The following is a 12,646-nucleotide window of genomic DNA, read 5'->3' as shown; positions in this document are numbered from 1 at the left end:
TAACCCAACTCTGTCAGCTTGAAAATCAGCCTCTTCCACCAAAGACAGCACAGTATTTAGAACCAGATGTTTGGCAGTTTTCACTCTTTTTTTGGACATGTATGACATTTCATCCAAATATTAATTTCTTAAAATATATTTTGAAGGGTTCTGAATTTTCTAGTAGTGCCCTGAAGGCCCATTTAAGCCTTAGTAGTGCTCTAGCTGGAATTCTGGTGGCTTTCATCATCCATACTCCAACATCCTCCCCCACCCAAGGGCTTTGTTCAGGCAACCTTATTTCTACATTTAATTAGTAGATATTTATGAACACTGAGTGTGAGTTGATGTAATCTAATTGGTAATAAAACATCACAATCATGAACTAAAATTTCAAATCATGGCTTTTTGAGAAAATTTATTTTTTTACAGTCTCAGCAAGATTTTGAACAATCTCATTGTATTGGCACTGTAAAATTCTTGAACAAGAATGGTGCAAATTACCATGGGGGCTTAACTCCACATCATGAGAAGCTGCACCTCCTGTTCCAGCTCTGCTGCAAAGTCTGAAGGAGCTTTTAAAGTAGTCCTGCAGTGTAACCAAGCAACCCCTGGGTAATTTCCAGTCTGTCTCTTGTGAAAACTCTTTTTCTTTTAGCACGACTTAAAAATCCAGAGTAATCAGTTCATTGTTTAGAAATGTATTCTGCTGGTGTTGTTCTTACAAAGGGGAAATATCTTCAAATCCCAGTTGGTACAAAAATGTGCATGTGTGCTGTTATTTTTTTTTTCTGGAGTTGGTTTTCTGTGTCCTGGTTGAGGTTGCAGCCCCATTCTGTGAGGCACTGGATAAATGTGTGTGGGAAAGTGGCCTTCATATAAATGTCACCATCAGTTTAGATAAGATGGAATGGGGCAACATGACATGCTCAAGGTCACAGCAGATCAATGCAGGAATGAGTAAAATGCAGGGATTTATAAATATTACTTTATTTTTTACTTTTTTTTTTTTTAACTGCCTGAAACCCTGTGCTCTCTGTGCCTCTTAATTAAACCCATTGCTGGTGTTATTTAAATGGCCAAGAATCTTTTATGTCCTTGACCTGATAAATACTACAATCCCTTTTGATTTCCGTGGTTTTCTCTGGAACAATAGGAGTGAGAGAATTTTCACACTATCATAACTTGCTTTTCTTGCTGCTATTAATGCAAATACTAAAATGTTAAAGCTACCATGTGAAGCTTCTTAGCTTAGAAACCTGGTGACTTTAAATGGGTTTTGTCATGAAATAGAAATATGATGTGTTATCCTGGTCAACATTTATTGTGGCTTAATTTAAACCCAGCTTCCAGAGTCCAGTACTCAATTTATAATAATTCATACAAACCATTTGTTACATCAGTCATTTGTCACATGCATTTACAAGGCCTAATCTCTTTGGGTCTAATGTTGCTTACCCTTTATCATTCCTATTAGATACGTAGTTAATTAAAAATTAGCATCTTTTAAATCTTAAACATCTTAATAATGTTTCACTTTTTTTTTTGCCTAAATTCATGCCAGTAAATCATTGAAGAAAATGCAGCTTTTCTCACTATAAAATAATCCCATCTCAATTTGGCTGCAAATGGTTAAAAACAGGACTAATTTTTTATAAAAAATAGGACTAATTTTCTATCATGGCAATAACTTCTTAATCAATATTATTATGAATAATTAGAAACTAATCAGTTTACCCAATTGTTGGTTATGCAGGTGATTAATAGGAAAATGAGAGCACCTTCTCTTTATGGATGGTAGATTTTGTTGTTGGTCTTTTTAGGTGTTAGATACATTTGCTGTTTCCTATTCCTCTTAAAAAAATTAAAAACTTCATTAAAGAACAAATTAAAATGAAGGTCTTGTTTTGCTAAGAACCAAAGTCAGCCTTTTAAAGGTGACTTGTGTAGAGGTAAGTATTGCCATCCACCAGCTCTGTGAACTTTGCTAATGCACTTGCCTAAGTAAGTCAAAGGCAGGACTTTCAGGGTTCAATTTCAATTTTTTTTTTGAAGTTGTTTAGTTTTTTTCTCTTCCAAAACTTTAAGTTTCTATTAGACAAGAAGAGTAGCCAGACCACACTGCTCTCTGCATTTTCTGGAGTAGGAGTCAAGGTTAATAATTCATGTTAAAAGCTGTTAAAGGGAAGCCAACTTGTGACATTCCAAGCAGTTTCATTTTGAAGAAGTTGTTTTGACCATTAAGAGATGGAAGAAATATAGTCTGAATTTCTTATATGAGGAGCTGTTTACTTCTGTTGCTCTTACACATGATATGCTGGGTTTTAAAAAAATCAACAACCAACCAAACCCCAAATCCCTTTTTCAAATATCCTCTGGGAGGACCTAATGCGAAAAGAATTTGGAAGAGAATGTTACTTATCTGTGGACTTTAGTAAGTTTTCTTTGGGTTCATGCTGTGATTTCTTGATAGATGTGGAATTGAAGTTCTCCAAGGGTACTGCTTGGTAAAGTTATAATCAGCTTTTCTTCTCAAGAGAAGAGGGGGAGGGTGTGTTTTGGATGCTGCTGGATGGTCTGATTCACTGGACAATCTGAAATGTTTATTAAACTATTTTGCTTCCATCTTTTAATAATAACCGTATATAAATTAGTGTGAGAGTGCTTTTAAAAACTACACTATTGCTCAAAAATTAGAAAATACTGTGTGGAGTGTCAGGAAAGATAGCTTGGGAAGATTCCCTTTGAAAAATTATTTTGTTTTAGGGAGACACTGCAGGCTGGAAAATGAGATACTGATTGTTAAAAGCCTATTTTATGGTGCTCCATAGAAGCAACAACTCGGTTTTCTGTTGTATGGGAAGCTTTGCTTGAGAGATCCCTTTTCCTTTGCCATTCCCAGGTGAAGCCTGGGTTGTGGTTCAGTTCCATGGCTTTTGAGCTGTTGTTTTGACTGCTGTGAGAGCTTTCCCATCCTGAGCTATGTACACACTGCATGCATTAATTCTCCCAAAAGGCAAGACAGATGAGCTTTCACCTAGAAAACACATATTTCATTTAAAATGGATGACCTCAGAATGAAAACTGTACTCTTCCTGATATTTATATGAGGAAGACCTGGTTTATTTTTTTCCCCCCTGGAAGTACAAGTACTTTAAGTCCACTATTTTCCTGAGCTTTTGACATACCTGCCTTAGATAGACTCAGACAAGATTTTTATGTTGCATGTGAAGAAATAATTTTTCCATAGTCACTTGTGCATTAGCTGGAAACTTGTTCTGCAGTGAGACCATGGGAAGCTGAGTGGACAGTTTGTGGAGCAGGAAATAAGGTGATGATTTTTATCTGAAATTCAGGTCCTGTAGTGTTGGTCAGACTTTTTTTGGGTCTAAACACATCAGGGTTTTTGTAAGGCAAGTGCTTGTGGTTAGTTATCCAGATAGACCATGGATAAAATAGAATCTTTTAATCTGTACATTTTATAACCATTTCAAGTTTGCTGTAAAGCAGGAAACTTCTCTTTTAAAAAAGCTTTACACAGACCTGCTTTCTAAAAGCAAGTCAACACATTACATTTAATGTGAGATTTTTGCTGATAATTCCTGTCTTGCCACAATGACTTTTCATCACGTGTCCTTTTTTTTTATTATTTTTTGTTCAGCTTTCAGCCCTTTTTTTGAAGTTCTGAATGGTGTAGGATTACACTTGTCGTTCATAGATTTGCTTGAACAATGGAATAAATAGTGTTTTCTGTTTTACTTCAAAGAATTGCCAAGAAAATGCTTTTAGAAGAAATCAAAGCCAATCTTTCCTCTGATGAGGATACGTCTTCAGATGAGCAGCCGGAGAAAGGGAAAAAGAAACCTGCAAAGCAAACTGAAAACACAGGAGATAATGGTAAGCACCAAAAAGCATCTGGGGCAAAGTGGTGCTGTGGCACCTGTCACGATTTCAAGGGTCACTTGGGAAAATGATGATTGTTAAAGCTTTCAGCAAAAAATATTGCTGATTTTGCTATGTGGTTGCCACATGGTAGAGGCCAATGTATGTGGTCACGAGGATTATCATCTCGTTTAGTCTTCTGTGTGTTTACTTTTTTGTTATGGTCTGGTTTTTGTAAGCAATTAAGAAGCCCTAGGTGTTTATGAGGGTTAATCTCTACAGAACAGTAAGTTTTGCAAGTACTGAGGAGAGATTTGGCTAACACACTCAATGAAACAGGCATTCCAAGCATTCAGGCAGTGGGAAATATTAAACATTTGAGGAAACTGGAATGTTGTTGCTTGTAATTCCCTGGAAAAACACAGCATTTAGCCTAAATTAATTCGGATTTCAATTCTTGGCCAGTTTGTGTAAGACAGTGACTGGAATGCATGTGACACTGACTCTTCTGTGTGACAGGAGAGAAGGAAAAGGAAGACAAGAAGTCTGAAAAGGAAGAAGGTGATTCTGAGTCAGATTCAGAGGAAGAAGAAACGTCCAAGAAGCCCAGATACAGACACAGACTGCTGAGGCAGAAGCTCACCGTGAGTGATGGGGAGTCTGGAGAAGAAAAAAAGGTGGTGAAGCCAAAAGACAAAAAAGAAGGGGGGAAGCGCAGAAATAGAAGGAAAGGTACATAATCCACATCTTTTTTTTTTTTTTTTTTTTTTTTTGTCATAAAAAGTACTTGCTTCTGTAAAATAAAACCCAATTTGTCAGAATGGAGATCTCAACCTTTGTGATTTTAAAATCCCTGTATAAACTTCCTTGTGTATGAAATCTAGCATTCCCTTATCTTTGTTTGATAAATAGTTTCAGTTGAAATGTCAAATACAAATGCAGCTCTCTCCACTTGCTGTATCCTCTGAATTGGATTAATCCTGTGGAGTCTTAGAATATCCATCCTAAACAGCAGAGGCAAGGCCAGGATGTCTAAATGTGGAGAAATCAGTCTTGGCCTTTCTGTAATTTCTCTCTTGGCCTGCCAGCAGTGCCTGAGGAATGTGTCCACGCTGGAATTGCAGTGGAGCAGGCTGGAGCTGAGCACCAGATGGCACTGTGAAATGAGCCTGGCCTGGGGATTCATTGCTGCAGGCAGGAACAAAGAACCTCTGGATGTTTCCTGGCCAGGAAAAGTGCACTGGGCTTCCCTGAACCCTGTGCTGCACTAATGCCAGCCAGCTTTGGTGGTCTTCCACAGAATAAAAGATGCAATGTGATTTTTGTAGCATTTTCCTCTGTGAAAACTCTAATTTTTATCTTTTTTTGCATATTCATGTTTTTCCTCCCTTACAGGATTAAAACTCTACCTACAGCATTTCATGTTGGAGGAATAACTGTAAATCACCTTTGAATTAATGTGATAATAAGAGGCAGCTCAGGGGTTTTTAATGCAAGCCTTTGAAGTTGACTGCCCTCAGATAGAACAATATATTTAATTTCAGTTTGCCCTTTTTAGCCCTATATTATTAATGTTACCTTTTCCTATGTACTCATGTTTTAAGCCTTGTCATTCATAAAACAATTACACTTTCCCACTGTGTTCAAGGTCAAGTTGAAATTAAAGGTGTTAAATGCCATATTGGTGTCTTCATTACCTAAAAATGCCAGTGAGAGCTCCTCAAAGTGCTTAGGAGAGTATTGCTAATGCGGCTCTTCTAGGTCTATTTTTAATTGCTTTTTGAGGCAGTTTTTAACTTGCATCACCTGAGGAAATACCAAGCCATAAATGGTAGCAATGCAGTTTTTTATTTTGTGTATAAATAAGGGCCTTTTCTCAAGTATGGTTATAAAATGACATGTAAAGCATTTGAAACAAAAGCTTCTGTTTAACTAAAAATCACCTTTTGTTTTCTGAAGCTCCATACTGTTCCCCACAGTTCTCCTCCATCATTTAATGCTCTCTTCCATTTGCTTGTAAAATAAATGGAGATATTCATGCACAAGGACCTCAAGGCTTGTGGCACAATAAGCCATTCACCAGGACTCAGCTAGTGCTCATATCTTAACCTTTTCTTTTCTTGCACCTTTTATCCCTCTTGCCGCTTATAAATCTGGGTCTGAAATGAGCCTGGGCAGTGCTTGTTGCTCTTGAGCAGTTTGTTGTGAGCAGTGAGGAGCTGCTGGCTTTGCAGTGATAAATAAATGCTGCTTTCTTTTCCAAGTGAGCAGTGATGACTCGAATGACTCCGAGTTCCAGGAGTCTGCAGTGAGTGAAGAGGTCAGTGAGTCTGAGGATGACCAACGGCCAAGAACAAGGTATGGAGAGAACTAAACTGTGCTTACCCTGGGTTTATTTGGGGTTTTAATGATGCAGTTTATGCAGGGAGATGGTAAAAGTTTAAGCACTTTGGAGCAGTTCTTAAAACCCTTGATGAGATTTCTGCAGGAGTTATAGGACATTAATTTATTGTGTAGCAAATGTAGGAATTTTGAATCCGTACCACACTAGAGGGTACACAACCATTTGATAAGCCAGTACAGAAAAATAATCTATTAAAAATGGACATTTTAATGCCAAACACATCACTGTCAAGTGGTGGATTGCAGTATAAAACTATATTTTTGTAGTTCTGAGATTCTGTTGGGTTTTCTCATTGCTCTGTGTGTCCAGTGGGCTGAGCAGGAAGGAATCTGGAAGCTAGCCCTAACTGCACAGAAGGAGTGCCTGTGTTATTAATTAATGATGTAGTACTCCTTTACCATTGTTTTTCAGTGAGGCAGAGGATTATTTTGGTTAATCAGTAATATTGCCTTTCTGCCCTTTGAATAGATCTGCCAAAAAAGCCGAGGCTGAAGAAAACCAGCGCAGCTACAAACAGAAAAAGAAACGAAGGAGGATAAAGGTTCAAGAGGATTCATCAAGTGAAAATGAGAATAAGGTGCTTTATCATGTTTTGATGTGATAAATAGGGAGTTCCTGTCTTTTCTGCCAGCTGTTAAGGATATGTCAAACAGCTCTGCACAAAAGACAGTAAAAAATTAAAACTTTTCTCAATTCAGGCTACAATTTGTAAAATGCCACCATTGTGGAGGTAAAACATTGTGTTGAACTAAAACTTTTCCTGTCTAGATCTTGATAAAAATATGTGATATTGCAGTAAATGGAATTTTTAATCTAAAAGTAGATGACACAAATTGTAGATAAAGGCTTTGGTAGTGTTGGGGTTTCTTTTCCTGTGTGATGTAGGTAAGGGCTGATCTGATTTCACACCAGTATAACAGGAGAAAAGTTTTATTAATAATCATTAGTTACTATCATTATAGCAGTGCCTTCAGTACTGCCTTTGCACAGCTGGGCTTATCTTTGATATCTCAGAATACATTACAGTTAAAATGGCACTTCTTTTGTCAAGACTTTTTAAAAAAGCATTTTTTTCTTATTTGCTGAACTTCACCTTTGTGTCTAAGAATTTCTGGGAGCTTGCCTAAGAAAGAAGGGTTTGATGGTTTGTGCCATGATTTTCCTGCTAATGTGTACTTTATTTAATTTCTAATAGAGTAACCCTGAGAATGAGGACAATGATGACTCAAAATCTCCTGGAAAAGGCAGGAAGAAAATCAGGAAAATTATTAAAGATGATAAGCTTAGAACAGAAACACAAAATGCACTTAAAGAAGAAGAAGAGAGAAGAAAACGTATAGCAGAGAGAGAACGGGAGAGAGAGAAATTGAGAGAGGTATGGTCTGTTTCCTCTGTTCTGTGAATTCTATGAACCTGAATTCCTGATGATGTCTAAGGTGATAAATTTCAACCTCAGTGTCATTTGATGAGTTATTTTTGAAAACTGCTTACAGGCAGCCTTATAAGCCACAAGTTTGGTCTGCAGTTTCCTGCAGGGTGACCTTGGTAAGTTTTATTTGACTGCTGTGACCTTAGAAAGTTGTTTCAGTTCCCTGCTTCTTCACTTCAGTGCCAGAGTAAAATAAATTATGACTTCCAGTACTGGTAAATCTGAGGTGTCTCAAACACTGGATGTTACTCAGGATGCTCTGTTTGTGTTTGCAGGTGATAGAGATCGAAGATGCTTCACCTCTGAAATGTCCCATTACAACCAAGCTGGTTTTAGATGAAGATGAAGAAACCAAAGAACCATTAGTGCAGGTTCACAGGAGTATAGTGACCAGACTGAAGCCACACCAAGTAGATGGTAAGGAAAGAGTTTAAAGAAAAGAAACAATTTTTTTCTCTCCAGAGGTGCAGCACCTTATGCAGATTGAATTAGAATAATAAAAACTCCCTGACTGGCAAAACCAGAATGTGTGTTCCCTTCTCCCTCTCCCCAAGATCAGGCAATCTGCATCCTCACAGGAATATTTTCCAACCCAGTTGCCACATCTTCAATGAAGCTGTGAATATAATCAGGTTCAAGACAAATATCATCCCACATACAACCCACAGGGCAGAAATGAATCAATAATTATCCTGACAACTGCTATCCTAAGAGTTAACATGATCTCAGTGATCACAGCGTGCTCTTACCGGGTGAACTTCAATAAAATAAATGTTTAATCAGAAAACTTGCAATAATTTTCTTCAGGTGTTCAGTTCATGTGGGATTGCTGTTGTGAATCTGTAAAAAAAACCAAGACATCTCCTGGCTCTGGCTGCATTCTTGCTCACTGTATGGGCCTGGGGAAAACATTACAGGTAAGAAACAAAATTTATTTCCAATAAATAGTCTCTTGCAACTCAGAACAATAAAATAAATACAGCTGGCAGGAGAGAGGCTCCAGGAACCTGTTTCTAAGACTGTGGAATAATCTTAAGCAGGTTGTGGGTTTTTCTGTCCTACTCATTCATTTTTCCCCCTTATATGGTTTATGTTCTTGACTGTTTTTAAATTAATTTATTGCTGATAAAGTACAAGTTTATCAGATTTGATTGTTTTTATTTTTTAATGCCAGACCTTGTGTGTAAAGTCAGATGCTGGTGGGTTTGTGGGGATTTTTTGAGTGACACAGAGCTGAGGATGATCAGAGGAACTGAGGTCACTCACAGTATGACCAGTTCAGGCAAACCAAGCTGCTGCTGTGGTTGGTGCTGGTGCACAGCAGGATTTTAACCCCAGCTCCAGCATATCTAAAAATTTGCTTTGTTTAAGGAAATGAGGGTGACAGACACAGTAGTTTGACAGTCTACAATTTTACAGAACACTTCAAAAATCACCTTTGAAAGGTGTATTTCTGCACAGTTGATCTTAGCTTAGGTGATGTGGTTCTTGGGGAGTTAATCACACCTTTTAGTGGAGATCTGCAATTCTTTGCAGAATTGTTGTGCAGGGGACACTTTACACACCATGTACTTTGCTGAAATACCTACAGCAGAAGGTATTTTTATAGTGCTCCAAATGTGTCAATGACAGTAATTTTAGCTGTAACTTCTTGATAATCGAAGAAAGCCATAGTTAGAAACATACATCAGTATAAACTATTTTGAAGGCTGATATTTGAAGCTGAAGTGGTTGTTTTTTTTTCCATCTGTGTCCATTTGGCAGTCACTGCTGTGCTCTGTGATGCCATTTGTAGTTTAGCTCTCAGAAGAGCTGAACTAGCCACAAGTTCTAGCAGACTTTGCAAAAGGGCAGGAGTCAGTAGAGATCAGAGAAATCAGGGAATTGGGGACTTGCTGGCCAGGACAGAGGTCATGGGACTCCCTGGGTAGTTTTGTCTTATACAGAAAATCCTGTTATTTTAAAAGCACTTTGCTGCCTGGTGTTCCAAGCACAGTCATGCAGTTTAAAATTCCTCTATTAAATCAGAATTGCCAGACACCAAGATTTGATGCAGAAAAAACTTGTGTTGTACATCCCAAGGGAGAGCTGGAGCAGCCGTGGGATCACTGACTCTCCTCTGGTCCTGCCTTTTGTTTGCTGCTGCTCAAAACAGGCAGCAGAAGCTCTGAGTGACGCCAAAAGGTTTTTGGGTTTTTCCCGGCCTGGAGGAGGTGTTGTCATCCTCAACAACAGCCAGGCTGGCTGCAGGGTGAATCCCTGGAAAACACTGCCACAGCCTGCTGCAGAGCCCTGCTGAGAGGATTTGCCTTGAAATATCTGGAAAAAAGTGTGAGAAAGTGCTTTAAGGCTGAAGTTCACTTTTAAGAAACTTGACTGTGAATTTATTTTATGTTTGGGAGGAATGTTGGGAGAAAGCTTAAAAACGACCTGACAGAAATGTTTAATTTATGAAAATGATTGGTGAAATGTATAAGGAGGCTTCCCTATGAAAACCCTCAGCAGTTCAAAAGTATCTCAGTAGGTGAAGGATATGTGCAGCCATGGAACACAGAGTAAGGAATATATGAGCTCCAAATACATCTCTATGAAAATCTATCCAAAAATTCTATTTCTTTAACCAAAAAATATATTTAAGCAAGACTTTAGTAATTTAATTACATAATTGAAGAGATAGTATCTTTCTTTCCTGGTGTTTATTTGATGTTCTGCCTATTTTTTCTCTTGCAGGTAGTAAGTTTTCTCCACACAGTCTTGCTATGTGATAAACTGGATTTTCGGACAGCTCTGGTCGTGTGTCCACTCAACACTGCCTTGAACTGGCTGAATGAGTTTGAAAAATGGCAAGAAGGTTTAGAAGATGAGGAAAAACTAGAGGTGAGAGGCTTAAAAAGAGTTCTTCATTAAATAACTGGATGATTTGCATAACTGGGAAGCTCCACCACTTAAAGGCTAAGAAAATTGCTTTAACTATATGAAAAATCTACTTGCATCAATACATCAGAAGTATTAAAAATTAGAGCAGTATTGAATATTTTAAGAGGAATTAAAGGGATATTTTTTTTTCCCCCCTTTGGAAGGTCTATGAGCTGGCAACTGTGAAAAGGCCTCAGGAGAGGAGCTACATGCTGCAGCACTGGCAGGATGAGGGAGGTGTGATGATCATTGGCTACGAGATGTATCGGAACCTGGCACAAGGCAGGAATGTGAAGAGTAGGAAACTTAAAGAAGTATTTAATAAAGCTTTAGTCGACCCAGGTAAGTGAAAATCTGTACAGCTTGTATGGTTTGGGCTTCCAGGTTTATGTATATGAGCAAAGAAAATAAATTGTAAGATTTGTCAGATTTTCTTTGTTGGCTTTTGCTGAGTTACAGAAATTTGTTCAGAATCTCCCCCGGTCTGTTTTTGTAAATAGATTTTTGTTACAGTCTTTTCTATTAAATCAAATACAAGGAATATATTCTAGAAACTTTTCCTATTAAGTATTTTTATTTGCTGACTTTGCTTCCTTTGCAAAGAAATTAGAAGTGTCTGTTGGGGACTCAAGACAGTTTTAATCTGTTAATTTGTTACAACCACAAGCTGTTTTGTTCTTGATGGAAATCTACCACTAAGGGGGCAACTACACTTGAAAATAGTAGACAATGTACCTTAGAAGTGTGAAAAAACAAGTGTTAATGAAGTGCTAATTAAGAGAATGCAGATAAAGCAGTTAATTATTATTTCAGTCTTGAGAAACAGATGCCTGGTTTGAGCTGAGCTGAACTTAACAAACTTATGTCAACTTCAGGAAAGTCAACCTTGAAATAACTCCTTAATTATTTTGGTACAACCGTGGAACCTTTAAGGTGGGAAAAGACCTCCCCATGAGTGCAGATTCACCATTCCCATTAAACTGTGCCATGATCTTCCATGTCTTCTCCTTTTTTGAGCACTTCAGGTGTGATGACTCCACCACTCCCTGGACATTCCCTTCTATGCTCAACCACGCTTTCAGTGAAGAAATTTTTCCTTATACCCAGCCTGAACCTTTCCTGGCACAACTTGAGGGCGTTTCATGTTGCCTCATCCCTTTGTCTATTTTAACTAATTGCAGAAAGACAGAAGTGCCTGTGTGTTGTTACCCATTAAATTTTGGAGCCGTTTGGATTGGCTCAATGTGAATTGCAAGATTCTCATTTGTTTCTTGCTCTCTTGGTGGGTCAGCATGGACAGTTGCAGATTCTAGTGCAGGAGAAAATCATGTGCTGGCTTCTGCTGGGACTAAAAATTGGGAAACTTTGGCCTCTGGGAGGACTTCCCATTCAAAAAGCTCCAAATTTGGGATTTGAGTGCTAATTTAATGAGATGTGTCTGGTGAATATTGCTGGGATAAGACATTATATAGGAGAAGCTTGTGCTGCACTGTCAAGGGGAGCAGAGAGAGAAGGTTTAGCCAAAGTTTATGGGTGGAGAAGTGATTTCATTAATTAACCAGCTCAGCTATGTGGAAGAATGGCAGGATTTTATGCACATGCAGATTTTCCAGGCTTGTGCCACTGCTGGAGAGCTGTTGGTTATTGATCACTGCTCTGCTCTGCTTGAAGCACTTCAATAACTTTATTTTCCTTTTTTACTTGTTGCTACTAACAAAATTTGTTTAACTTGGAGATTTCTCTTTAATTGGCAGTTGTATAAAGTTCTTATAGACTTCAGAGAAACAGGAGAACTGTGTGTAAATATCTATCTATGTATATTATGTATTTCAATATATTAACTTGTGCAAGTACAGTAAGAAGAGTGAGAAGATGAAGACTTTGAGGGAGGATTGCATGAGTAGGACTTTTTAGCCTAGGAAAAATCCAACTAAACTGACAAATTTTCCACCATTTAAGAGCTGGTTAATGAAAAGAGTGCTGTCAGTTGGTTTTGACACGATGAGGAGAAAGGAAAGGGCAGAATTTGTTCAGAT

At 38.1% G+C, this 12,646-nt stretch overlaps 1 protein-coding gene across 5 annotated transcripts in view; it reads left to right on the top strand.

Annotated features, from left to right (window-relative positions):
• The window catches only part of ATRX (ATRX chromatin remodeler), a 66,913-nt gene that overhangs the window by 32,575 nt on the left and 21,692 nt on the right, over positions 1 to 12,646 (top strand). For all 5 annotated transcript variants that reach the window (XR_010745187.1, XM_066333922.1, XM_066333921.1 and 2 more), the window contains 9 exons: positions 3,746 to 3,876; positions 4,381 to 4,593; positions 6,126 to 6,219; positions 6,734 to 6,842; positions 7,461 to 7,640; positions 7,970 to 8,111; positions 8,502 to 8,611; positions 10,425 to 10,571; positions 10,775 to 10,952. Coding sequence is in view for 4 of the 5 variants with exons in the window: in XM_066333922.1 (XP_066190019.1) it covers positions 3,746 to 3,876; positions 4,381 to 4,593; positions 6,126 to 6,219; positions 6,734 to 6,842; positions 7,461 to 7,640; positions 7,970 to 8,111; positions 8,502 to 8,611; positions 10,425 to 10,571; positions 10,775 to 10,952 (1,304 nt within the window). In the remaining variant the exon portion in view is untranslated. The remainder of the gene's footprint in view (positions 1 to 3,745; positions 3,877 to 4,380; positions 4,594 to 6,125; positions 6,220 to 6,733; positions 6,843 to 7,460; positions 7,641 to 7,969; positions 8,112 to 8,501; positions 8,612 to 10,424; positions 10,572 to 10,774; positions 10,953 to 12,646) is intronic.

The sequence above is a fragment of the Sylvia atricapilla genome, chromosome 21 (genome assembly GCF_009819655.1).
Source record: "Sylvia atricapilla isolate bSylAtr1 chromosome 21, bSylAtr1.pri, whole genome shotgun sequence".
Taxonomy (NCBI): Eukaryota; Metazoa; Chordata; class Aves; order Passeriformes; family Sylviidae; genus Sylvia; species Sylvia atricapilla.
This window is presented reverse-complemented; position numbering and strand designations above follow the sequence as displayed.